Genomic DNA, 26,988 nt, shown 5'->3' on the forward strand with positions numbered 1-26,988 from the left:
AAGTCGGTTTCTCAACGTTCGGGGTCGCTAGCTACAGCGAATCAGAAACGGCACGCGCCCACCCCGCCACCCCGGGATAGTCGTCTCTGCTTTATTACTGTACTTCATCCAAGCTGTTGCTGTTCGTCATAATCAACATCCAAGTTCTCCTTTCCCCCCCCTCTCCTCCTTCCCCGTTGCATGTGCAACTGTAATCAATCTGCGCGTGTATCGTCGTGGCAGTAGCTGTGAACGGTAGCGCAGCGTCGTTCGCTTTGGCTGCCGGCCGAGATTGTTCCAGAGTTGGAGGTGAGGTGCTGACGCCTTCTGCTGGAATCTGTGAAATATGAAAAGTGGCCGTTACAGAGCCGCACTAGCATGTGCGCTGGCGTTCTGCTAGTCGCTGCACGGCGGCACCGGGATGACGCGGAAATGAAGAGCCAGCTGCCATGGCATCCGCGTGAGTATCTTTATGCATGACATCGTTAACGCGGTGGTTTACATGTGCGTGCGTGTGTGTTGGCGGTTTATGTACATGATACGCCGTTTCGAGGCAGCTTGAATGCATTGTCCGTATACAGTGTAGCTAGCTGAAGCAGGCTAGCCTCACCTAAGCTGACCCCACTCTGGCGCACATGCACTCACACACTGAACATGTCAGAAGTTCCATATACAGTCGTTACAACGTTTTTCACGCTACCTTGCCGGTAAGTTGGCTTATGGTTAGTGGTCACACTTTTTTTTTTTTTTTTTTTTTCTACTGCAAGACCACAACAATTTTGGGACATTTTTGATAATAAACACGGTTGTGTAAAGGTATGCACTTATTCATGAAGCATACAAGCTCAAAGGTTCATTTCTAAATTAATGTTGTGGTTTATAAAATACCAACAAAAAAAAATTATTCCATCAACCTCACAATCAAAATGTAATCAGTATTTACTGTGTGATACAATCATAATTATAAGATGCTTATTGATTTGGTGAAAACGTGGCCTGTGTCAAATACTTGTTCTGTCAGCTGCTTTCGACTCTCAAGACGTTGCAGCCAGGCGAGGCCGAGCATGTCGCTGCCTCACAAGAAAACCCCCCAACTCTCCAGTTGTGTCAGTCTGCTAGTGACTGCGTGTCTTCTGCAATCTGAGCAGGTGTTTTTGGGGGGTTCACATATTATTTATTGCACTGTGTGCACCCCCCACCCCCAGGCCTGATCAAGTCCTCAGCTGCACTTACTGCAAGCGCAGCCGAGTTTCTCGAGATGCTGGAGTCATTCTGTCCTTTATATATTTATTCTTGAATAATTGTCTTAGCCACTTCAAATGAAGGTCGCAAATAATCGTCTACGGAATCTAATTAAGTATCTGTGTTATCTGATCTAAAATAATAACGAGAGGATTTTTATCGACTTAATTCTACAATAATTGTCACTATTCCGTCCTGGGCTTTGTGTGTAGGTTCCATACTATGTAGAATTTACTGTATTAGTTTCTAACTACAGCACGTCCAGATTCTATGAATAACAAAGCTTTATTCCTTTCTACTCACTCCACAGTTCGGAAGGCGTGTCTCGAAAAACAGCGCAGTTGTGGCCTTTGTGACATCACAAAGAGCGCCGCCGATACATCACCGATTCTACATGACTTCATGTGCGTTAACGGTTGAAGAATGCAAAAATCCACATCCCCATCAAACTGAAGTCAGAATAGCCTTTGACCTAAGGAAAAAAAAACCACATCACGGAAGGTGAAGCATCCGCAAATGATTGTCGCCTCTGCATTTCCTCGATAAACCACGAGCCGTTTTTACATATTTTCTACCCCCACACTTTCACTTCTTCTTGCTGCAGTGTGTGTGTGTGTGTGTGTGTGTGTGTGTGTGTGTGTGTGTGTGTGTGTGTGTGTGTGTGTGTGTGTGTGTGTGTGTGTGTGCGGTGCTGTACAATGTGACAGTTTTTGTCGCATTTGCAAATAAAACTCACCCTACAAGAGAAATATGTGTCCACTCGCACATGTGCGAATGAGCTGCGCAAGGCAGTCATCATGAACACGCTCATGAAGTGGGAAAACTAGCATTGCTTTTGACCTGTACAAGTAACCGTCCGTTAATTGGTAAAACTGCTCCATGGGAGTTGTAGTTCTACGTGTCTACTATCCATCTCAATTAAAGTATTCAAGAACTACATTTCCTGGTTCAAATGAGTTTCACAATAAACATGTTAGCTAACCGTCCAACTGGGTGTGCTACTAAAATTTCTAACTTGCTAGCACTAGTGCTACCACCTAAAAGAGTAAGCGTACAGCCGCGTGTGTGTGTGTGTGTGTGTGTGTGTGTGTGTGTGTGTGTGTGTGTGTGTGTGTGGCTCACGCGGAGAGATGCTGGGTGCGCCCCCCTCACTCTCCTCTTTCCCCCCCCTCCGTCCCCTTCCATCCCCGCGGTCCTCCCATGTGTGTTGGAATTTCCCGCATCGGCTGAGAGGGACCTTGCTCCGTAAATTACGGGAGCGTTGCGCACGCTGGAGGAAAGGCCTTATATGGGCACGGAAGTGGGCGTGGAACGCGAGCTGGTAGCTGGGAAAGCGAGAGGAAGAAGGAGGAGGGGGGTCACAAGACGAGACGCGGAGATACAGCAGAAATAATAGGGGGCTGCGTTGCTCGTGTGCGTGCGTACGTCGCGTACCTCCACTCCACTCCACTCCACCCCACCCCCACTCGTGCAATCCTCGTGCAATAATGTGCAACAGTCAGCGGCGGCGGCAATGCGCCCGCGCTCCTGCAGATTAGCGCCGCGGTTTCAGGGGAAGGAGTGCATCGATCGAGCTCCCCTCCACCACCAAGTCCTCTCTGTTTTTATTATTCGCTATTGACTTAACAGCAGTGGAAGGGGTGGCTGAGTTGGGGGGAGGAAAGGAGAGGGGGAGAGAGAGAGAGAGAGAGAGAGAGAGAGGGAAGGAGGGAGGGAGGGAAAGTAGCAGCGAGCGAGCGAGTGAGTGAGGTCAGCAGCGAGGCATGAGTCAACCCCCGGGATGTATGCAGTCATCGTCGCAGGTCGCGATCGTGCGGGCTCAGCCGGCCGGGAGTACCGGGAGTAGGAGCGCGGCTGCCGCCGGTAGCAGCTTCCCCTGACGAGCGCAGTGAGTATCGACGAGTGTCTGGCTGGTGGCGCTGTTTTGTCGCCGCCACCGCCGCCGTTGTTGTTGTTGTTATTGTTGTCGTTCGACAGGGCGCCTCGCTTTGCGGCCGCAGCAGCTCGCTGACAAAGTTTTGTTTACCTCCGGCGAGAGCAGCAGCAGCAGTGCAAGGAGGGCAAGAAAAACCCAGCAACAAGACATGTGACGTAGCGTCAACCTTGTTGACAAGTCGACTCTGATTCTGTCTGCCCTCGTTTTTCTTTTTTTTCTTTTCAACCCCCCCCTGATCGCGACACTTTAGATCGGCTGGCGCTTGCATGGTTGCGTTTGCAAGTTGAACGCGGCATTAGTGGCTGGATAATCCGTTTCCTGCAACAAAGGGCTTCCAGTAAATAGCGCTGAGCTGGCCGCGGCCTCGCTCGGGCAGCAGCAGTGTGCACGGCTCGCGCTCGGTGTGTGTTGCTGCGAAGCGTCCCGAGTGTCTTACAAAGGGCTCGACATGTGTTTCCTCTTATTTTTCTCTCTCCCTCCGACGCTGCTGCTGCTGCAGCTGCAGCGTGCAGCCACAGCCTCGCTGCTGCTGCTGCGCAGGCCCCATTTCTCTCTCTCTCTCTCTCTCTCTCTTTTTTTACATGAGAAAACGGCGCTGGATTAGGGCGGCTAATGCTGCCCGACACGCATTCTAACGCAATCCCAACGCCTTACTTTTTTTTTTTAATTTTTAATTTTATTTTTGTTTATATCGGGCTCGCGCGCGCGATGCGTCACCACCCGCGATCCACTCGATTGCAACCGTCGGTTCGGTGCAATCGGATTTTTTTATTTCCCGCGTGCAACTCTTCTCACTCGCGCACGTTGACGTTTTTGCTTCTGCGAGAGCAAGAGAGAGAGGGAGAGAGGGAGAGGGGAAGGATGCGTTTCGTAAGATTGCACAACATGGCCACGGACGCCTATAAAAGATCACATGGCATCGCTTGTGCACGCACGCACGCACGCAGTTTGCCATTTTGCATGGTCATTCAGTTTTCTCAGTCAGCGGTGTGCCCCCCCCCCCCCTTCCAGACAGTGCAGGATCCGAACAGCTGCAGCCGTCTATTTTAAGAAGCTCGTGTTTTACTAGGCCACCAGAGTAAAGGGTGACAATTATCAGTTACTTCCTGCGCTGCCAGAGTTGGCCTTTTTTTTTTTTTTGGTGGGGGGGGGGGGGGCAAGTTTAAATTTTTAGAGGTGATGATTTTAATTATTCATTCATTTATTTCCGGCAGAAACTCATTTTCGCCCGGGGCGTCCGCGTGCTGGTGAGATCCAGCGGGCTGTCAAAATCAGCCCGCCTCAAGTCGTAGTTTTCAGCGCGTCCCCCTCAGGTTTCTATGGCAATTGTCAAACCCGCCGAGTAGCCGGCAACGGCCTGCAAGCCATTCTGACTTTTTCACTTCCCCACCACCCCCACCATCCCGACACACACACACACACACTCTTCCCCGCTCTCTGCTTCCCTCGTTCTGCTGGTGTCATCGTGACTCACGCTTGCTCACTTTCAGTTTGCCCTTCCTTCTTTTCCGAGTCTGCAGCCTCAGTTCAAAGTGCGTTCATTCTCCAGTCTTTCTTTTTTTTTTTTTCGCGCTTCCCGACAACTCTGGACATTTCCGCTGCCCTCCTTTCGCCTGCTCGCAGTTTTCCCTGGAAAGAGCGCTTCACTTGCCCTCCATCCCAGCCCTCTCAGGGGGTTTTGTGGCGCTTTAAAGTAAACACAGCCCTCGGTTCATCTCCTCTGGCGCTGATGTCACCGCTCATCATTAAATGCGGTGCAGTAATATCCTGTAATATCATTTCCAGGAATTATTGATTCAGCTGTCTATCTCTCTGCCACCTTCCTGTTGTTTTCCCAAATTGCGTCCAGCCCTGGTGGTATACGTGTCTTTTATTTATTTTTTGTCGTGTTTCTGCTTTTCCTGCACGTAGTTCCATGTCACCGTGTCACATGAGCTGAGAGAATAATGACACAGCTCAGACTTAAACCCCTTCCACCAACCCCACCCCACCCCGTCCCCTGTTCTCACACCCGATACCTTTCAGCGGAGGTCCATTGTCGAAAGAGCAAACAGCAGGTTTTTAAATGGCTCAGGCACGGATGATAATGAGTTTCCCCCCTACGCCCCCTGCGGGGACCCCTTTAGTCTGATGGCTCCATTCTTGACCCCCCCCTCTCTCTGTCTCTCTCTCTCTCTCTGTCTCTCTCTCTCTCTGTCCTTTTTGTTCTCCACAGGGAGTTGCCCTTGAGTGAGAGAAACACTACTTCAGAGCCGTGCATCCCCGACCAGCAGCCTCCCAGGAGGCCAACTTCAGAGGGAAAGACAAGTTCACCGTCGTCGCTGCTCTTCACTCAGACTTCAGTGCAGTTTTAAACCCCACTCGCTTCCCCGACGCATTCAAGTCAAACATTATTTTTTTTCCCCCTCTGGTTCGGAAACATTCACCCGCTTGCGCTCATTCATGCCCGTCATGAGCGTACCAGCCCAGCAGAAAGCCAGCAACAAGCGAACGGGCAAGCGCATCACGTTCTTCAGCGAGCAGAGTGTGGGAATGAAGGAGGCGGCGCAGCACCCCGAGGCGTCCTACTACGTCACAGCCGGCGGCGTCGCCTCGGACCCTGGGCAGAGCGAGGCCGCCAGCACGGTGACCTCCAACCCGGAGGGACCGCACATGTACCTCAACTCAGTCATCTTCAGCCCCGACAAGGGCGACCAGAACAGGGGCCACTATCAGCAGACTGTGCCCATGAAGTGGGCCCAGCAGGAGGCCACGCAGCAGCAGCAGCAGCAGCAGCAGCAGCAACAGCAGCAGCAGCAGCAGCAAAGGGCGGTGTCCTGGAGCACCATGTCCAACTGGGGACCAAACATTGCTAATTACATCGGAGGAGTGACGGACTCGAGGAACCAGAATGCGTTTGCAAAGTCAATACATGAATCTTCCGGCCTGCAGCAGCAGCAGCAGCAGCAGCAGCAGCAGCAGCAGCAGCCTCCCAACAGAGGCGTGGACAAGCTGCCCAACCATGCCATGGAGACGTACCGGGATATGGTCAAGGTTCGCAGTGTGGACTGGGAGCAGCAGCAGCAGCAGCAGCCACAGCAGCAGCAGCAGCCCCAGGCTTTTCCAGACACTCTGAAACCCGGAGCGCTGAACCCCCAGCAGCACGGCTCCTCCCACCCAGGAGGGAGCTCCGTCCTGCAGCCGTTCCAACTGGCCTTTGGTCAACCCAAGCAGCACCTTCCCGCCTACTACCAGGCTTTGCAAGGCAACAGGACCACCCTGCCCAACCCACCCATCTACGCATCTCAAGCTAAACCGCCACACCAGTTACAGCAGCAGCAGCAGCAGCAGCAGCAGCAGCACCACATAATCCAGCAGCAACTTCAGCAGCAGCATCAACAAATGCAGCAGCAGCAGCAGCAGCATCAAATGCAGCAGCAGCAGCAGCAGCAGCAGCAGCAGCACATCATTCAACATCAACAGCATGTCCAGCAGCAGCTACAGCAGCAGCTGCAGCACGAGCAGCAGCAGCAACAAAAGATACAGCAACAACAGCAGCAGCAGCAGCAGCTCCAGATTCAGCAACAAATGCAACATCAGCAGTTGCAACAACAAAACCCCCATTTGGTCGACTACTACCCGGCCACACAGAACACTCACCCGCACCCTCACCCACACCCACAGCCGGTGGTGGTGCACTCCCAGGAGCCCTCGGCGCCGCTGCCCCTGAAGATCCAGGAGCCCATCATCCAGGACATCACGCCGGAGCCGCAGCAGCCGTTGGACCCCCTGCAGGCCCTGCCGCTGCCCTCCGAGCCGCCGCCGCAGCCGGAGGCGCTGCTCCAGTCGCAGGCGCAGCTCCGCCGGTCGCGCCGGCTCTCCAAGGAGGGCGGCGCGCCGTCCGACAACCCCTTCCTGCCCGTCCCCTCGGAGCAGCCGGCTGCCCCGGGGCCGCAGGGCCCCCAGAACGGGGCCCGCGACGTCCAGGCGGCGCCCACCGGAGTCATCCAGAGCACCAGGAGGAAGCGGCGGGTGTCGCAGGAGGTCAACCTGGAGACCCTGGCCCAGAAGGCTTCGGAGATGGAGTCGCTACCATCACACGTAAGCATTTTGCTGGTTGTAAATCAATAGTACAAGGGGATGCACCGATACCACTGTTTTTACAAGATGAGTAGAGTACGAGTACTTGCTTTTCAGTACTCGATGATACAGATACCGAGTGCTTTAATAAGAGTACTCAACCCCGGTATCGGTGCGTCCATTACTCTTTCTTCTCCTTTTTCCTTTCCTCGCCTTTCCCTCTCTGCCTCTTCCTTCTGCTTACTCATCGGGTTTTTCGTTTCTTTCCACGCCTGTCCTCTGTACTCTTTACCCCCCACTCACACTCTCTGCTCTCGCTGCCTTCTCATCTGCTCCTCAGCTGTTTCCTCTCGAGCGAGAAACCCGGCACAAATAACCTGGAACAGGAAAGACTTGATTGTTCCGGGTCCCCCGGTTCATTGTGCCGCAGTTTTGTGCCTTCGCTGCGAGCGGGAAGATTTAATTGCACGGCACAAGCAGAAAATCTTTTTTCTTTTCTTCTGGTGTCGCATCGCGGCGTAATTGAAGTGGGACTCCTCGGGCTCTCTGAGCGGGAACGGTAACTGGAACAAATGGCCCCAACGCAAATGGCAGGAAAATAAAAAACAGGGCGCAGAGGATTGTGTTGTGTTGTGTTGTGTTGTGTTGTGTTGTGTTGTGTTGTGTTGTGTTGTGTTGTGTTGTGTTGTGCCGCGCTGTGCGGAGATTCGCTTGTTGCTCTGAAGGGTGGCTGAGCTCAAGGCGAAGAGACGCTGCAAGTAGGGATGAAAATATCGATAAATTCATTTGTCGTTAGTTGATTGACCTTATCGATCGATTAACGATTAATTGATTGGCGATGGTTTTTCCTGAGAACCTAAATTTCACAATAAAAAAATGTGTCAGGAACAGATTATTTAACCTTTCGATATAATGTTGCGGTTCCCATGTGACTCATTATTGCATTAGAGAACAGTAAAAACACGTTATGCATTTATCCTCTGACTTTAAGTTAACTTCTGGTGAGTCACATTTCAACTTTTTTTTAAGTTGTTAAAAAGTAACTCGTTCTTGGTATATTATGACCGTCACAGTATCTACGGGCAAATTGCTCTTTCCTGCCACTGGAACTTTCATAATGATATTGACTACCCCCTGTCAAAGATGTCCAATTCATTGCAACTAATTTGATTTAATCGATTAAATTCTTAATCGGTAATTGATTAATTGTTAACATCCCGAGCTGCAAGTATGTTTTTAAAAAAAATGAAGAAACCTGTCGCTTCAAAGCAACACACACTGCGCTGTGTCCACACACCCGACGCCATCACCCTCAGCCGTGACCTTCGCTGCAGACCCGCTGTGTTGTTGTTGCGTTCCAACCGCCGCCGCCGCCGCTCACTCGCAGCTCGTCCTCCCTCCCTCCCGCCTGCTCTTCGTCCCTTTTACACTTGTTGTGATAGAAGCCGTAAAAGCGTCTTCACCCCACCCCCCCTCGCAACCCCGGCTTGGAATTCAGTGACGCAGTTTCACATGATTAATTATGTAAAAGAAAAATAACCTGCTCGTGTAGCCGTGTGTATTTTTAGTGTGTATTGTCGGGTCGTCCACATGTTCGTAAGGGGACGAAAACGAGGCGGGGCCCAGTGGGCGGAGCCAAGGCCTCCCCGGGAGTGTTGTCACCAAATAGGGAGGGTGTCAGTGCCCTTTGTGACATCATGGGGGGAGGGGGAGTTGCTTTCCGGAGCTGCTGTGTTTGAAAGTAGATTTTCTAACAAAGTTGAGCGAGCAGAAGTGTGAAGGCAGGACGGTTCTCACCTCTGACGACTTGGCAGACCCTAACAAGGGTGCGTTGGAATTTGCATAGCACTTGACCCGATTCGCGGCACTCTGCGTCGCGGGTCGAAAGAAACGGCTCGCGCGGGACGTCCCGACGCTGCGCAAACACCCCGATAGATCAACAAGGCGCCGCTTATCTGTGTTTGTGTGCCGAGCGGTTGTGCAACAGGTTGCGCACTTGCCAAACGGCACTGAGTCAGTGTGTCTGCACTGCAGCATGGCCTGGATTTCACCTCGCAGCTTACACACGCACGCACGCACGCACGCACGCACACACACACCGGACTCACGCAGTGTGTTTGGTTACATGCCTGCACACCCCACCACCCTCCAACCCCCCTTCCCCCCTCTGCTTCTGTCCCATGGTAGGGGGAGAAGCTCCAGCCCGGCCATGCAGCAACCCCCCACCACACACACACACACACACACACACACACACACACCAAAGCGGCCCACAGGCATTCTGCTGAGCGCTGCATCATGCATGGCGACCCTGCAGCCCCCAAAGAGGGATTGTGTGTGTGCCTGTGTGTGCCTGTGTGTGTGTGTGTGTGAGGGGCTGGCTGGAGTTTTCCACCAGCTAACAGTGATGCAGTGGAAGCGGCCGTGCGTGGAGCTGCTGCAGCGAGCGAACGCTGCTGCCTGGGCGGGTGCAGGCAGCCACTGATGTGGCGGCTCGGCGGCCTTTGAAGTCGTGCGCACCTCGCCGCACCGCTCGCTGACCTCGCTCACTCGCCCGTCATGGCTTCTCAGAGAAGCGCGAAGAATGCGTCTGGGAACGGATCCTGTGTCGCCGCTGTGAGGTTTTTTGTTGTTGTTGTTTTTTCCCCTCCTAACTTTGCCGTTCACTTGAACAAGGTGCCGACGGACCGCAAGCCTCTCGCTCTCTCTCTCTCTCTGTGTTTTCATCATTCATCTTTTTTATCTTCCTGTGCCTGATTTGTTCATTTTCATTATTGTATTCGGCGGTTCTCTGTTAACTTGCTTTGATGAGGATGTGGCCGCTTCAGCCAGTCCAGTTTCCAGTTCTTACAATACACCCACGGTGGTCGAGACTACCTACTACTTACTTTGTAAACCGCTTGCGAAAAGACTTTTGCGTGATGCCGACTGATGACCCCCCCTCCTCACCTGTCTTCACCAGGACCCCCACCGGCCGTGGAGCCCCTCGCTCGCCGAGAGCCTGAACGGCAAGCGGCCCCGGGACGATGGCCTCGTCCCGCTGGTCATCCCCGTGTCCGTCCCGGTGCGACGGCACGACCCCTCCGCCCCCGACCGGGACGCCGCCGCGCCGGCCTCCTGCTGGTCGTCCCGACTCGGCAACCCCCAGGAGCCGGGGCGGGACGACCACAAGCCCTCGGTCATCGTCGCCCGCCGACGCTCGCTGAGAAACTCGGCGTCGGAGAGCCCAGACCAGGTTTGTCTTTCTTCATATTTGAAAAAAATGCTCTTTAAATTGCGCATATTACATTATTATTATTTTTTTTTTAATCACAGGCTCCAGTGGAGCAGCTCCACCTGGTTAATTGTCAAAAATCAGCCTATTTAGCCCTCCGTTTACAGCATTAAGTAAAAAACAACAACATATTTAGCCCCGTTGTTTACAACCTTACTACACTAAACAGGACATCTGTTTTAGCATCCTGCCCAGAGTGGCCTTGTTGGACCTTCCACACACTTGGAAAAGAACAAAAACAGCTGGGTCTCGGTGTGGGTGGGGCCAACACCTTCATGGGGGTGTTATCACAAACCTGGAAGATTTATCACTGCCCTTTGTGACATCACAGAGGGACAATTTCCACCACACTCAACAAAACCAGTGTAGTGCGGACCCAATTCCTCAGTTCAGTGGCCGACTAGAGACAAGATATGTCGTCATGCTAGAACACACTCAAGGGAATTTATACCTCTTTAAAAAAAAAACTAAAAAAAAAACCTTGAACTTTATTTGAACAGTGTTACAGCTCAGTTCTGTGGTTCGTCAACGTCTGTTTCCAATCTGAACCCCAGCTATTAAACCTTCACGTTTATGCCACATCGCTCCACTTACGCGCACACGCACACAGTCCCCTCCCCCCCTCACACTCTGCCATCTCCCCTCCCCCCCTCTGTTTTATACTTTTCTCCTCTCCCATGTTTGATTTGGCTTGGATTTGGTAAGCTGGACGCCGTGTCCTAGTTCAAACAGATTACAGGGGTTTAGCTGCGCTGCCTGTACATCGTGTACCCTACAGACCAGCGTCGGGGGGTGCTCCCTGGTTTCTCTTTTTCCAGTCGTCACTCACTCGGAAGATTAACACCGAGCCTCCCCCGCCCCCTTTCCCTGCCTTTCCACCAGCAGAACGGCGGCACGGAGGGCGACGACGACGTCAAAAAGTCCAAGAGGCGCCCGCGGCCCGAGCCCCTCTTCATCCCGCCGCCCAAGCCCAGCCCGTTCATTGCGCCCCCCGTCTACTCCAGCATCACGCCCTACCAGAGCCACCTGCGCTCGCCCGTCCGCCTGGCCGACAACCCGCTCACCATGCCGCCGTACACGCCGCCGCCCATCCTCAGCCCCGTCCGCGAAGGCTCGGGCCTCTACTTCGCCACGTTCCTGTCTTCCGCCGCCTCGGCCGCCGGGGCCGGCAGCCAGGGCCTGCCGCCGCCCGCCACCCCCAAGTCAGCCACACGCAGCCTGTTGCGCTCCAGTAAGTGCAAGGAAAAGCAAAGCAAAACAAAACAGCCACAGCAACAAACCGCTTCAATTGTGGCGACACGAGAGGCTGCAGTTTGGCCCCAAATGATTGTTATGAGCTCTCTTTTAAGTCCGTATGATTGTATTGATTAAATGTAAGTGCAGCACAAAGAAGCTATAGAAAAAGAGATCTGCGTGGATGCCTAATGTGCATTGTGTCTTGTTGAATGTTGAATAGGTAAATCAATATATGGGAAGAAGAATTATTATTGACTGGAGCACCATTCTCCATGACACCAGCAGTCATGAAGTGCAGTCGCTGCTTTTGCTGCACATCAGTGTCTATTGAGAAAAAAAAACATTGATTGTAATAATGCAGTAATAACATTTTTTTGTTAACAACACAAATTCTCAAAACAGATCAATTATTTAATTCTATTTGCCAGAACTTGTTGAAGCTTTGGGCTCTTCCTGCATTCAACTTGTGTGTGATCAATTAAACGTATGTGTGTTGTTGGTTTTTTTTTTGTATGTGTTGATCTGACAGACAGCTGCGACATCACGCCGCCGGTGCTGTCTGCCATGAGCGAGGTGACTCCGGTCAGCATCGAGCCGTAAGTCTCCCGCCCTCCTCCGCTTCCTCCTTCCTCCTTCCTCTTCCCTCCTCTGCAAATCAGCCTCTATTATAGATGACGTCTTTTTCCCAGAGAAATTACACCACCGCTGTTGTCGCTGCAGTTTCTGTTCTGCAAATCAATTATTCAGAACCCGGAACGAGTTCCTGGTGCCTCGTTCCGCCGGAGAAGTCCGACTCCGCGGCGCTGCGAACCCTCCCTGCTGGAGCCTGCCGCCCTGTCATCCGCTGCTAGCGTTAGCGTCAGCCCCCGCCCCCAGATGGCGGCGACAGCGCGCCGCTCGATAAAAGTGCATCCTGCCATAACCGCTCGGCATCGGCGGCCAAATGAGGGCCTTCGAGGCTTCAGCGGGGCGGGAGGTAGGATTAGGGCCCGTGGCCCTGCTCTTTGGAGAAGAGCGCTGTCCATTTGCATAAGTGTTTCGTAAAGGACACCGCGCTCGCAACTCAGCCGCTGCTTTCTCGGAATCGCAAAAAAAAAAAGCGAGTGATGTGCTCTGGTTCGACAGTGAAATCTGCGGAGACGAACGAGGCTTTAACGAGGGAAGTCGGGCCGTTAACGGCTCCGACAGTTTGCCTTTTGTCTCGCCGGCGCCCTCTTTGTCGACCAGCTGCATTCCCAAAACGTGACGCGAGGACGCCAGGATGTTTTGTGCGAAGAGGAGTCTTAAGGCTGGTGTCGATTGAATTATGATGAAGTACAGGCTGCTTGGGTTGGACGCTGAAAATCCGCAGCTGACATAAAATGAATTAGAAAAATATAATTGCTTCATACAAAGAATACTGTGCGGATAGCACCACCCGTGTTTTATACATAGCCTTGTGCGGCCACTATATCCGCTCATCCATTCTGTCAGCTGCATTTTCAACAGGCCTTTGAATGGCTCCAGGTTCTACAACTTCCTTTGTAGTCGACTTTCTTGACTGTTGACGAAAGCAGGAAGCGACCGCTGCGCGAGCAGCCCCTCGAGGGCCCCCGTGAAGAAAACGAAAAAAAAAGAAGCAGGAAGTGGCCGCAAGCCTAGCTCTTGCTAAATAGACTGGCATGTCGCGGCAGCGGCGGGTTCGTCCGAGCCGGACGCGGCTCGGGGACGGCTGTTGTGCAGCTAGCCTCTGGCTGGCTAAACTAGCACCGCCGTGGAACCTGGCAGACTGCAGGGTCGTCTGCACTCTGGCCTCCTCTCAGTTGCATGAGGGAAACGTTCCCAATGCGAACGTGCCAGGTCGCTCGATTCAGTTTGGAACGCGAGCTCAGGCCCCCACAGACGGTTGGCTTGTTTGAAACGGTGCAGAGCGGCAAGACGAGTCGGCCGGCGACGCCGCAGCTCTGGTCGCTTTCGCCCCTCCAGCCACAGGTCAAGGGCTCTTTTGTGCTTTTTGCGCTGACGGCGAGGTGCCGTTTTGTAGAGCGGCTTTGTGCGCATGGCAACCCTTTTTTTTTTTTGTTGGAGTTAGCGAGCAGTGGCTAGCAGAGCCTCCCTGCAGTAAATCGTGTTCTCAGCTAAATCCGGCCGGCTTGCAAACAGAGAGACGAGGCCGTTGTTGTTGGACTTTACGCAGCCCACCTTCCCTGGGGGAGGACTCCAGAACACACACACACACACACACACACACACACACACACGCATGCTTGCACACACTGGGCTGGAGATACTGCAGGCCCACTGGATATGCAGGGGAGGGAGCGAGGGAGGGCATGCTCCAACAGGATTGTCTCTTAGTACACCGCCACGATTTTCACAGCTCCAGCAGCCCAGGCATCTGGTTTCAGTTGACGTTCAGCCCCCATAGTGACGCACCGCTTTCTCGGTTTACGAGCCGGTTCCCCCCCACCCCCCACCCCCTCTCCCCGTTCAGCACGGTCAACACGCCCAGACCAAGATGTGGAATATGAATTAAAAAAATGAATAAATGAATAAAAATGAATTAAAAAAATCATTTTCATTTGGTTCATTATGCTGAGAGCGGTAGAGAGAGGCGTAACGAGCCTTGAATTTAAAACGCGGCACAGCACTCTGAGCCTCCGCAGTCCTCCAGGGACAATTTCGAGATCGGTTGAGGATGAAAAGAAAAGAAGTGGAGGAGTCAAAAGTATCGGGCTCATGAATAAAAGAGGCTTCGCTGGCTGAAAAAAACCCAAATCTGATACTGATTCACGACGTCTGGTTTTGGCCATCGGAGGCTTAAAACCTGCCGCCACTCACTCTCATGTTCTGTGCCCCCCCACCCGCCAGGCGGATAAACATCGGGTCACGGTACCAGGCCGAGGTGCCCGAGCTGAGGCAGCGGACGGCCGTGGAGCTGGACCCACACCGAGCAGACCTGGTGTGGGCGCCGCTGACGGCGCTGGAGGAGAAGCCCGACTTCAAGCAGAAAGGTTGGAGCGGCTGCAGAGTTTCAGCACCTTCTTCCATCCACTCGCCCAATATCGGAAGGCCCCATGTTGTGTGGAAATTTTTTTTTGCTTGGTCAGCGTTTTCTAACAATGTGTGTCACCTTGTCGGTGAAAATCGGCTCTTTGTGATGTCACAAAGGGAGCCGATGCCGCTCTGGCACCTCCCACAGGTTAGTGACCACACCTTGCCACCTTCCAAAACACGCTGAAGGTCCAATGAGGCGTCGGGTTCTTTTTTGCAGGAGGCTGTCAACAGGGGGCTAAATATGCTGTTTTCTGAACATCAACAATTTTCTTTGGTTAGTCACCTAAAACTGTCAAAAATGTATAATACTGGACCTTTAAAGAGGTGTTACGCAGCATTAGAGCCAAAATTTAATATTAAAAATTGAAATTCTATCTCCACATTCGATCAAAACCTGTTGTGTCTTGGAAGTTTAAACCCTCCGCCGAGCCTCAGAGATTAGGACACAAAAAGCCTTAAATGCACTTATAATCACACGTCCTCTAATTGCAGGGCGGTGGCCTTTATCACAAACAGGCTTAAGGCAATATTGCCAACACCGAGTGCAAAAACACCAATTAGGAGAAGCGCGTGTATCTGTCTGTGTCGTTCCCCTGCCACTCACGCCTTCTGCCTGTCTGCCTGTCTGCCTGTTTGTCTGTCTGTCTGGCTGCTCTCTTTCAGTGGAGGACCTCATGCACCTGGCCTGCTCCAGCGTTTTCTGCGGGGGAGGCACCAACCAGGAGCTGGCCCTCCACTGTTTGTACGAGTGCAACGGCGACATAATGGTGAGCGCCAAGAAGCGTCCGGGCCCCCGCGACAAGGCGGCCGTTGTGTGCGATGGATGGGGGGAGGCGGGGAGGGAGGCGGGGCTGCAGACTCTCTCTCCCGGCTTGCTGCGCTTCTCCGAGATCTGCACTCGAACGTGACGTTTCTCACAGCACCTTTTTATTTTTTTTTCTCGCGCTAAGAAGGAAGTGGATTTTCCTCTGCGCGGCGCTGCTGACGCTGACGCTTTTCGCTCGCGTCAGTCAGACGCGACGAAATCGCACCCACGCGGCTCGCTCGAGGCGAACGCCCGAGTGCGGAGCGGTCAGGATCCGACGGGTCGTTGAACGCGTGAAGACTTTGAGTTCCTCATACAGGAATCGCTTCCGTCGGCCGACTGCCCGCCGGCTCGGCTTCCACTTCTCCAGCGGGCGACGCGTTGATTCATTTCCCCCGAAGGGTTTGCACGCCACTACTGCTCAGGAGGAGTTGTGCAAAAGTGCCATTTAGGGAATCCGGATTGTTTTTGTTTTTTTATCGCCGTGACAAATCAAGATGCGCCGCATCCATCTGGTCGCTCGGGGGAGAAGTGAAGCGCTGAGGTCCGAGCAAAGCAAGAGCAGCTGCGTGTCGTCGGGTTGCTGCAGAGTTCGCTTCAGCACACACACACACACACACACACCTCTGTAATACTTCCTGCTTCTGCCATGTCCTTGAGTAGCCTCCCTCCCCCTCTCTGCCCCTCACTGTTCACTTGTGAGTGCTCCTCGCCACGTTCAAACGGCCTCGCTCTCAGTGGTCGCGGAACGGAAGTGACTGATCTGAAGACTGAAACTCGAGACTCCCGAGATGATTAGAACTGTTAAACGGTCTGAAGCGCGGCAGAGACGCCGCTGCTGCTGCTGCCGCTGCCGCTGTGCGGAACAGGCACAGGAGCTCAGCGGAAGAATCGTTGAAACAAAACAAACAAAACCCCAAACGGTGGAGAATTCATCTTCTCGTTCACCCCTCCATGAGCTAAACGACCCGATCTGCGACTTCCGGGGGGGGGGGGCGCCGTGGATACACAAGTCGTGCGTCTCCATCCAGCTGCTGGCAGCTGCTAATTATGTCAGAGCTCTGAAGCAGCGCAGGTGCCGGCAGATGTCGGCGGACGGAGGAGGAGAAGAACGAATCGAGGCCGAGCGGCGGTCCGAGGGGAACGCCGCCGGGGGCGCCCTCGTGATCGGCTGCTTCCTGGTCGCGTCGTCGCCGGCGAATGGCACGCCGTCACCGGGTTCAGCGGCGTGGTTATAATTCAGGCGCCGCGGCTCAGTGGCTGCACTTATAAAAATGGGAGTTTTTCTCGTAGATGACCGTGAACAGAAACATCTATTGCGAGTCGAGCGGGGTTGTATTAAGATGCTTCTATATTAAAACTGCACTAAGAGGCTATCTTCACAAGAGTAGTCTGCTGATGTATATATTTATGTATTTTACATTGACTATTTTTCTGCAAAGTCATCTGGCAGAGCAGACACCATGACTGACATCTAAAAAAAAAAAAAAGAGAGAGAAATTGCGGAGTGGCCTTTGTATCCAGTGTAACCGTCTGCGTCCATCCGGTTGTGTTTTTCCCAACGAGCGACGAGGAGACTTACACTGCAGCGTCGACCCGTCTCGCCCCTGCAGCTCCGCTCTCACTTTTTATCAGCGCACCGCCGGCCGTGGCGCAGCGCGATGGGAGCACTGGTTAGCAACTGGTTCGGCGGGTGGTGCGTAGGCGCGCTGTTGTGTTGCCGTGCAGGCGCCCACGCGCTGGCGCCGCCGCCGCAGCAGCAGCAGCAGCAGCTCGTCTCTCAGCGTTCGTGCAGAGTGTGACTGTTTCTTCTCTAGAAAGAAAAAAAAAAAAAAGAGCGGCGCTCGATTCCACCGTGGCGGAACGGTGATCAGGATACAGATACGCGTACAGTGAGCTGCGGTCGGCGCGTGAGGTTTCACAATCAACCGTGTGCTTAAAAAAAAATCTAATAAAAAAAAACTTTTTTTTCACCTTTCTCCCGCCAGGCCGCGCTGTCCCTCATGATGCTCAAGGATCCAATTTTACCCAAATCTCACTGTCTGGCAAGCTACCACTACTCAGGTAAGCCCCTTTAAAAAAGAAAGAACGAATGAAGCTCCCTCAGAGCTTGATGATAATAATGATAAAAAGAAGTGTTTGCCAGTTAATGAGTTTCAATCAAAACAGAACTACTAAGTTGGTCATGTGACTGTGGGGAAACTTGTGCTCACACTTCCTGCTTCCTCATAGCCAGTGTGGGTACAGCATCTGTCCGTGCTACAAGATCTGTCCGTCATCTTATAGCAACTCAATTAGGACAAACTACATCATAGATGGCTAGATAGATATAATTATTATAGATAGACACATAGATAGATATAATCATATATCTATGATTATATCTATATACATATATATTATAGATGGAACAAACAAACGATCTAAAGAAAGATAGAATCAATTGATGATCGATTCTTCCTTACGTCCTTCCTTCCTTCCTACCTTTGTTCGTTCCTTTGTTCGACCGCAATGTAGTTTGTCGTAATAGAGTTGCCGTATGTGATATCGTCGGCAGTCACCGGACCCACAGTTTTAATGTAGACCTACTGGTGTTTTAATGTAGAGTTAAAGAGGAGGAGGAGGAGGAGGAGGAGGAGGAGGAGGAGGAGGAGGAGGAGGAGGAGGAGGAGGAAGAGGTCAGGATATAACACAAGGTGTTATCGTCACAATCAGACATCAGAGTTTTTATCCCCTTTTTTTCTCGTCGGTTCAGTTTTTCTTTTTGTTTCTGTTTTGAAACGGTGGGCAGCCGGGGAGGCGATCCGGAGACCCCGAGCGGCTGCAACTCAGCAGCTGCAGGAGCCAGAGTGTCAGGGCTGTGTGGGGTGGTGGGTGGGGGTGTTGGTGGGGGTGACTGACTGTGGAGGATTGTCAGGGTCGACGGGGTAGGGAGCAGGGGGGAGAGAAGAGGGCGGAGGGGGGGTTTACAGCATGTGGTTAATCCCCAGCAGAAGACAGGAGAGTCATTGTTTATCCAGGGATTTAAAAGGGAGTGTGTGTGTGTGTGCGTTTCTTTAGTGGGCGGGGGACGGGACGGGACCGGGTGGGGGGTGTGGGACTGAACTTGTCGGGGTCGACGCCACATTCACAGTTTCGTCTTGGGTGGGGGTTGGGGGGAGCAACTCCTTGTTTCCAAAGCAGCAGCAGCAGCCGCAGTGGAGCTGCATCTTCCTCCTCCTCCTCCTCCTCTTCCTCCCCCTCTCTGAGCGGTGTTGTGTTTCTGCCCCTCTGCCGCCCAGGGTCCGACAGCTGGACCGCAGTTGAGAGACGGCAGTTCAACAAAGGCATCACGGCGTACAAGAAGGACTTCTTCATGGTGCAGAAGCAGGTACGTCTGCAGCTCTCCGAGCGCGAGGATGCAGAGGAGGGCATAAAGGAAAATTAAAAAGAACACACGCGCAAGGAAACGCACTCAAACTGTGGAACCGGAGTCTCAGCTGCTGCACCGTAGCCGTGGGAGCGCCGCTGACTTCCTCCCACTGACCGTTTACCAAACGGTCGGAGGAGAGAGGGAGGGAGGGAGGGAGGGAGGGAGAGAGAGAGAGAGAGAGAGAGAGAGAGAGAGGCATTTTTTTTTTCCCAACCCTGGGTGGGAGGGGCCAAGGAAGCACAGTCACTGCAAAACAATGACTTCTGATTGATTCGTCGCAGAGGTTCAGCCTCAGAGTGCTCACGTGCACTTTGACCGGGCTGAACTGATTAGGCGCCTGAAAGAAACGTCTAAATTTCAATGAACCATCGCAGATTTCCTCAAGCGTGCAGAACCTTCAGAACAGTCGCGCTGCGCACGCACTGCTGAGTGTCTGTGTTCAATCACAGGTGGTCACGAAGAGCGTGTCGCAGTGCGTGGAGTTCTACTACACCTACAAGAAGCACGTGAAGATCGGCCGCAACGGGACGCTGCTCTTCGGGGAGACGGAGCCGGCGGAGAGCCGCGCCGCCGAGGACGAGGCGGAGCAGAAGGTGGGCGGGGCCGCAGAAACAAGCAACGTGTGCAAAGTATTGATTTTAGCCTGTTAGAGGTCCAATGTTTAAAATTTGGTTTAATTTATGATTTCTATATTGGGGAAAATGTTCACATACTGCCCATAAATACACAAATAAAAGTCCGTACTCGCAGTGCAATAAAAGTAAATCCTTAAATACTACCGGCCTTACTTAAACATTTTACACACGTGACCTTTACACACTGCTGTTTATTTAAAACAATAATAAGAAGCTGCACACATGCCAGAGGCTCTTCTTCTCCCGGACTGACTCTGTGGTGGATTCGCTCCAACAGGTCTCTCACAGGTTGAAGCCGCAGCGGGAGGAAGACAGCCGGAAGTGGGAGGGCTCAGCCGACAGGAAGCAGCAGCAGCAGCAGCAGCAGCAGCAGCTGGGCCCCGCCCTGGTGACACATGCGCTGCAGGCCGCACAGAATGTGAGTAAGAAGCAACGAAGCAAGGGGGTTGGGGGGGCGTTGGATGAGCGATGGGAAAACTTGTCTCCCAACTCAGTTGGGTTCCCGCTAAGTCTTTTCCGGGGGGGCGTCGCTGCGCTCGGCTCTCAGTGATTCGTTTCTGCTGTGGTTGCTGCAACAGTTGTTTGCTTGGACCCGTAAGCAAAACCTGCGCAGCGTCTTCAGTGCCTGTGGGATTGTGAGAAATAAAACACAACGTCATATTAAGGAGAGATGTAATTTCATCCTCCCCTGGCGATAATGCGATTTATTATCATTATTATTATGATGATGGATTTCCGTGTGTCTGCAGCATGGCCTGCTGCTGCTAGCTTGTTTCAAATCATCTGCTAAGTCGAAGGAAATGCACCCAACGCAAATACTGGGGGCACTAAAACCTGCGTATTGGATATTAATTGAAGCTGGGCGGGAGCAGCGGGACGACGGGAGGGTCGTGTGAGGAGCGCGGGCAGCGGCGTGACATCGAATCCAATAAAAACAAGCCGGACGTGGGTCGGGGTCAAAAAGCTTCACGTGTAGCTGGTTAGCCGGTGTTGGCTGTCCTCCTGGGACCCCGCGCTGTCCTTTTGAACCGGGGCCAAGCTCACTCCGCCGAGCGTTTCAGCTTTGCCGCCCTCTGCCGACTCATTTTGGAAGCGCGGCTTCGATGCCGCTTTTTTTTTTTTTTTTTCTTTTTTTTTTTGCCGCCTCGGTTGTGCAAATCGCGCCACAGCGGCAAAGAAACCGGCTAAGTTTTCTGGCTCTTGGCTCGCAGGCATTGTTATTCGTTATCAAAGCTTTTTTTCTGTGCCTCTGTTTTAAACCTCAGCTGTTTCAAACTTTGTAATATTATCCCACATGTGAGCTTTTAGCTTCAGGCTAACCCGACTGACCCCTCAGCCCCTCCTTTGTGCTGGCTTCACCCTTCACCCCCTCTTGTGTCTTGCAGCCCGGCACCGTCCTCATCATGAAAGGGCCCGAGGAGGCTGCAGGTGCGCGACCTCTGACCCGGGTCATCCAACACCCCCACCCGGCCGCTCCCGCCGCCAAAGCGCGCTACGAAAGCAATGCCGCCCGCAGGCCCAGCCCCTCGACGGGCGGCAGGGGGACGGCCAATCCGGAGGGCGAGTTCCCGTGCAAGAAGTGCGGCAGGTGAGTTCGGACCCCCCCGGTCGACCTCAGTGGCGCCGGTTCCTCCGCCGGCGCCCGTTTGGAAGGCGCGCGGGTAAACAGAAGCGAGCGTCTGCTGGTGTTTGAATACTTGGTTTTTTAAACAGCACCCCGGGCCTGTTGTTGTTGCCAACGGTGTCCTAGCAACAGGAAGCGAGCCGTCGCTGCCGCTCTGCCAGGAGACTTGACTTGACAAGAGCTTTTCTCAATTTTTTTTTTTTTGGTACATTTTTTTTTTTTTTTCCTTATTTCTAGCAGCTAACGGTGTGAGCTCGTTAGAGAGGAGCCGGCGCTGCAGAGGCTGGCGGCGAAGTCGCAGGATGTCGAGCGAGGCCCTCGCAGTCCACAACAGCCAAAACGAGGCTGCAGGTGTTTTGCAAAGCATCATGGTCAATCATACTGAAATGATCATGTTTCTTAGCATTTGTATTATTCCAGCATTGATGCATGAGATGCACGTGATATTTTAAATGAATCAGATTTTAGTATCTTTTTTTTTCCCCCCCGTTCCATCCATCCCGGGGGAAAAAAAAGAAAAGAAAACTCAAATAAAGAGCAGTACTTATCGTCCGAGAGCCGGCACAGGTCAGCCAACCGGGCGAGCTGACGAGAACACGTGAGAGCGACCCGGCTCTGCCCACGCAGCGCCGCTCCACCACTTTGCTCCTCTTTATGCAAAAGCGGATCAACCTTTTTCCAGCCGGCCGCCTGCCTCATTACGAGCTGCCGCACGAGTCATTATTCCGACACGACGGGAATTCAATGAGTCGGAATATCGCTAATCCTAACAGATAATGCCAAATAAAGACCCAATTTAAAGATTAAACACCCTCCACACCCCCACCCCCATTGCAATCTCAGTAGCGACTTTCAGCCGACTTGTCATTTAATCTATGAATACGATGTATATAATCTAGTATTATTGATTTAGCTAAGAGATCTTGAACCTCGGAAAATGGCCTGACGCTGAAACCCTGAAAAGCTTTTGTCCGCTCATCCTCCCCGGCGCTGACCCGGCGCCGCCGCCTGTCTCACCCGCAGGGTCTTCACCAAGGTGAAGAGTCGCAGCGCCCACATGAAGAGCCACGCCGAGCAGGAGAAGAAGGCGGCGGCGCTGCGGCAGAAGGAGGCCGAGGAGCGGGCCGCGGCCAAGGCCGCCGCTGAGGCCGCCGCCTTCCTGGCGGCGCGGCAGAACGGCACGCGGCAGGTGGGCGGGGACAGCACCAACGACGACTCGACGGACGGCGAGGACGACGACGACGAGGACTGGCAGTGAAGGGGGGGACGAGTCGGGAAGACATATTCAGGGACAGAATTCACACCGATGTCTACGGTCGGGGACATCCGGGACTGTGTGTGCGTGTGTGTGTGCGTGTGTGTGTGTGCGTGTGTGTGTGTGTGTGCGTGTGTGTGTGTGTGGGTGTCTGTGTGTGCGTGAGTGAGTGCGCGTAAAACACCCTTTACTGTCCTGGACAGCGCAGCGTTCTGCTCGTTACCTCTCCTCACCACAGGGCTCGCTCGGCCGTCGCAGCCACGCCCCCATCTGGCGGCAGCAGGTCTCGCACAAACCGACCACCAGAACTCTCTCAGTCCTTCAGATGGAAAACTCTCTCTCTCTCTCTCTCCCTCTCCCTCTGACTGGCTCCACAGAGGAGGAGGAGCGGGGGGTGGGGGTGGGGGTGGGAACCATGCTGTTACTTCCTGTGTCCCACGCTGGACGGACGGACGGACGGACGGACGGACGGACGGGTGGACGGACGGCTGGGCGGGCGGCTTGTGCAAACTGTTGCCTTTTGTTGCTGGCTGTTCTTCTTCTGCTCTCCAGGCTGCCAAGAGCTTTTTCTGAGACGCATGTCGTGCACCAGCTCCCCCGACACACACGCATGCACGCACGCACGCACGCACACACACACACGCACGGTGGTGGCCGCTGTTCTTTGGGACTGTGTGAATCCTCTCAGCCCCCCCACACCCCCCCTCGGTTTATTTTGTCTTCTGCCACTTTGTTCCTCACTGTTGCTGCCTTGGATGTTTTTGACGCTTTTTATCTGGAAATGACAATCAATTTTACACTGTTGTTGAGGTTTTTTTTTCTATTCATATATAAATATATATTTACATACATATACCTGTATACATGCATATACATATATGTATACATATATATGTATACATACAGGTTAATGTTACTTTTTCTGCCTGCGTAGCGAGCTGGTTATTGTTAATGTTGTTTTTGTGAATATTCTTGTTGATGATTATTATTATTACTATTATTAATATTATTATTATTATTATTGTAATTATCATTTTCTGTTTTTTTGTTTTTTTGTTTTTTTTTGGCTGCAATTTGATTGAGCGCTTTATTTGTTCTTGTCCATAGCTTACTTTGCTTTTTTTGTATTATTATTATTATTATTATAATTATTATTATTATTATTATTATTATTAATATTATTATTTAAACAGAACTAATACTGATCACTGACTGTTTTAGAACTGTGAGATTTTCGTTGTTCATTTTGTTTTGACGCCAGAAATGAAGAAAAAGGCAGATAGGTATGTGCAATAGAAGGAGTCGCCCCTCTCCCGCCCGCTCCGTGTCGACCCCGATGCCACGCCGACTGCCGGGGGAAGGCGGTAAACAAGCGTCCCCAGAGACGGATCGAATAGATAGATCGATAGAGTTTGGCTCATTTTTGGATGCAGCTGTATCGTTAAGTTGTCGCCGGTCGGCTAACAGACTTTGCTGCTCAGGAACAAAGTTGTGTAAGACGACGCATTTTTTTACTTTTTTTTTTTTTTTTTTTTTTTATACACTAATTCTGACGTTCTGCTGAACTGGCGAAACCTTACGATGCACGTTCGTTGTCTGGCGTCCAAGTACAGATCGCCACCTACCGCCTGTCTGGCAGGGAAAGGCAACAAGGACACGACAATCCGAACTCGCAGGTGCAGCTGCAGAGTTGACGTGGAAATTGGGACCGGGGGTGAAAAGTAAATCCTTAAATACTACCGGCCTTACTTAAACATGAAGACGGAGGGGAGGGAGGGGGGGTTCGGATGAGAAATGGGCGAAGGATCCAAATGCCTGGTTGGATTCTGGTGAACCTCTGGTTCCCCTCGGGGTGACCTTTTCAAGGTTTTTTTTTTTTTTTTTTTTTTTTTTCGTCTCTACCTTAGAGTCGACTGCAGGGCACTGTGACGGGTTAAAGCCCTGCGGCCTGCAGCCAACCTCTGTTGCCTCTTGCAGCGAAGTGGGCTCAAGGGTTATTTCTCCTTTAAAGGCTGAGCCACGGCGGTATTGGGGAGGGGAGGGTAGGGGAAGGGGGGGGGGGGGGTTCAAGCGACTCGAAACGGCTCCAGTTACCAGTTACTCCACATGTTAAACCCCGGGTCTATGCACAGACTGTGTGCGAGTGTATGTGTGCGTGTTGCGTGCATGTGTGCGTGAGTGCAAGTGCTTTTGAAGTCAACTGTTAAAACTGAGTGTACAGAGATGTTTTTTTTTTTTTTTTTTTTTTTTCTCGCAGACTGTTCACACGTTTGGTATGCTAATTTATATTTCCTCTTTATTTGGAGCTTGAGGTCCTCACAGGGAATTAAACAAAGGTCTGTTGAAGGGTTTTTCCTTTTTGTTTTGTTTTAAATATAAACGGTCAGAGGCGGAACCTTTGTAAAGTCTCCTCGTTTCATCCAGATGGTCAAGGGAATTTATAAGAGGGGGTGTTAGAGGTTTATTTAGCTAAATATTAGAAGATATATACGAATTAAGAATCTACGTTTGCATACTTTCTATGCTATTTTCATATCGGGGGTTCACACTAATGGGGGAAAAAAAATGGAACGGAATCTCAAGAGCTTTTTACTACGGTGTAACTTATTTGTTCTTGATTTCATTTTTACCACCTGTGTTTTTAGTAATGATTTATGAAGCACTGTATATTAAAGTTTTAAAAAAATATACATATATATATACGCATTCACGAAGCTTTTCTGGCTGAGCCTTTGGTTTTCTTTCCCCAGCAGCCCGGCAGAGCTGGCTGTGGTCTGACGTCGAAGGAGAGCGGCCACTAGATGGCAGCATTGTTGCGCGGGTTTTATCCACGCGAAGTCATAGACACGAGAGGACAGCAGAGGGCGGCGTTGCTTCGAAAAATCCAAGAAACCCTTTTCTGTGTCTGATTAAAAACGGTTGTAGAAACCCAACGTAAATATGGACGTAAAATATACGTAAAATAAAAATCGTATCGAAGTAGAAAACAACCAAGATATTCATAATGTACGTACTGGATAATAAAATGATAAATTCCCTAGTTAAAATTGTCTCGCCGAAATGCAATTACCTGCTGGCTAATGCGCGTTTACAAAATTTTCTCTATATAACATTGACACACTTTCCCCAAAAAAGAGGCTAAAATCAGGCCATGCTAGCAACTCGTTGGGCTAAAACACGTCATTTGCCTGCTACAGGTTAACATACTTTACTTAGCACGCTGTGCTAATTTGCGTGCGTCACAATCTTCCTCAAAGCTGTTTGTTTTCCTGGTCCACATTAATTGTAATTGAGAAGTTCACAAAGACACACATGTTCGAAATAAATAAACAAATCAAATCAAATCAAAGTAGGGGGTGGGAGCGGATGTTGTTGTGTTTCATGCAGAAGCCCAAATTAACATTGTTGAAAAGGGGGCTAATTGCACTCCGACTGCATAAAGAGCGCTGTTAGCGCAGCAGCGGGAAGCCTCGCTGGCAGAGACGAGCGCTAACAAGGCTGTTAAGTTCAGGAAACAAGATGGGGAGGAAACTTCACTGATGGAGAACCAGGCCTGGGATGTAAAGGCCTTCCTCCCAGGGAGGAGATGGTTCCTCTGGGTGCTTTTTTGACAGCAGCGGTTGTGGTAGAGTTGCCAACCATCCCGTAACATACAGAATAATAGATACGGGACGGGATTTGTCCCGTATGTCTGAGTTGTCTTGAACGTACAAATTTATTTTGGATGCAAACTCACGTTCGTTTCCGTAGAGTTTGCGTTGAAAGCCGTAATCTACGTAGCTGCACGCAATTCCAATACGCATACTCGATCCAATTTAAACATTCAGCTTATTTCTAGTGTCTATTCTATTGGGATCAATGCAGTTCTAACTATGTGAAACATATACTTTTTTGGAACTCTATTTTAAGTTTTTTTTGGTGGCCATGGCCCCGAGCACTTCGGGAGGCCTCCTTTATTTTCCTGAATGAAAGGTAGCAACACTAGGTGCTGGACCTCGGTGTATGTTTGTGTGGGTGGACTCTGGCTGAACCAGTTCTGCAGAAACCATAACACCCGAGGGATGTATTTGTGCGCACGCGCCGAGTTAGGGCGCAGTGGTTGGAGAGAGACCCATCCAGCTGCGGCGAGCAGAAGCTAATTACTTACAGCCTCATCGTGTGTTTGTGTGTGGTGATGTAACAAGAGGTGAAGGGGGAGAAGATAATTATTATTAGGAAAGTGGTGGAACACACAGGGAGGTGGAGATGGTGGAGGGTCTAAAGGAGGGGAAATGAAGTGGGCTTTTTCAGGGCTTCTCCACGGTGTCCCTGCCACACCTGATTGCCAGGATGAGGTGACGAGGTGAAGAAGAATGAGAAGTGCTGTTTGTTCCGTCGAGGTCAAACGCACACGACGCTGCACTGGAAACTTTAATCTGGAGACTAAAAAAAGCACCAAAGCCAGTGTGTAAACCAAAGTGAGCTTTGTAAATATGGACACCCCCCCTGCAAACAA

At 51.7% G+C, this 26,988-nt stretch overlaps 1 protein-coding gene across 6 annotated transcripts; it reads left to right on the plus strand.

Annotated features, from left to right (window-relative positions):
• Nucleotides 1-2: 2 nt before the first annotated feature.
• On the plus strand, nt 3-25,048 carry mideasb (mitotic deacetylase associated SANT domain protein b). 6 transcript variants are annotated; one of them, XM_076023166.1, is made up of 13 exons: nt 3-288; nt 5,373-7,237; nt 10,179-10,451; nt 11,373-11,721; nt 12,247-12,322; nt 14,577-14,719; nt 15,426-15,529; nt 17,556-17,631; nt 18,849-18,937; nt 19,429-19,572; nt 19,892-20,032; nt 21,000-21,202; nt 22,262-25,048. In XM_076023166.1, the coding sequence occupies exons 2-13, from the start codon at nt 5,600-5,602 to the stop codon at nt 22,494-22,496; spliced, it is 3,471 nt and encodes a 1,156-aa protein (XP_075879281.1). In that variant the 5' UTR covers nt 3-288; nt 5,373-5,599; the 3' UTR covers nt 22,497-25,048. The 6 variants fall into 6 exon arrangements, with proteins under 6 accessions (XP_075879281.1, XP_075879280.1, XP_075879279.1 ...); XM_076023165.1 differs by lacking the exon at nt 3-288 and adding an exon at nt 295-439; XM_076023164.1 differs by lacking the exon at nt 3-288 and adding an exon at nt 2,583-3,109.
• Nucleotides 25,049-26,988: the final 1,940 nt, after the last annotated feature.

Source organism: Nelusetta ayraudi, unplaced genomic scaffold (genome assembly GCF_046127955.1).
Source record: "Nelusetta ayraudi isolate G7.1 ecotype Tasmania unplaced genomic scaffold, CSIRO-AGI_Nayr_v1 ptg000015l, whole genome shotgun sequence".
Lineage (NCBI taxonomy): Eukaryota > Metazoa > Chordata > Actinopteri > Tetraodontiformes > Monacanthidae > Nelusetta > Nelusetta ayraudi.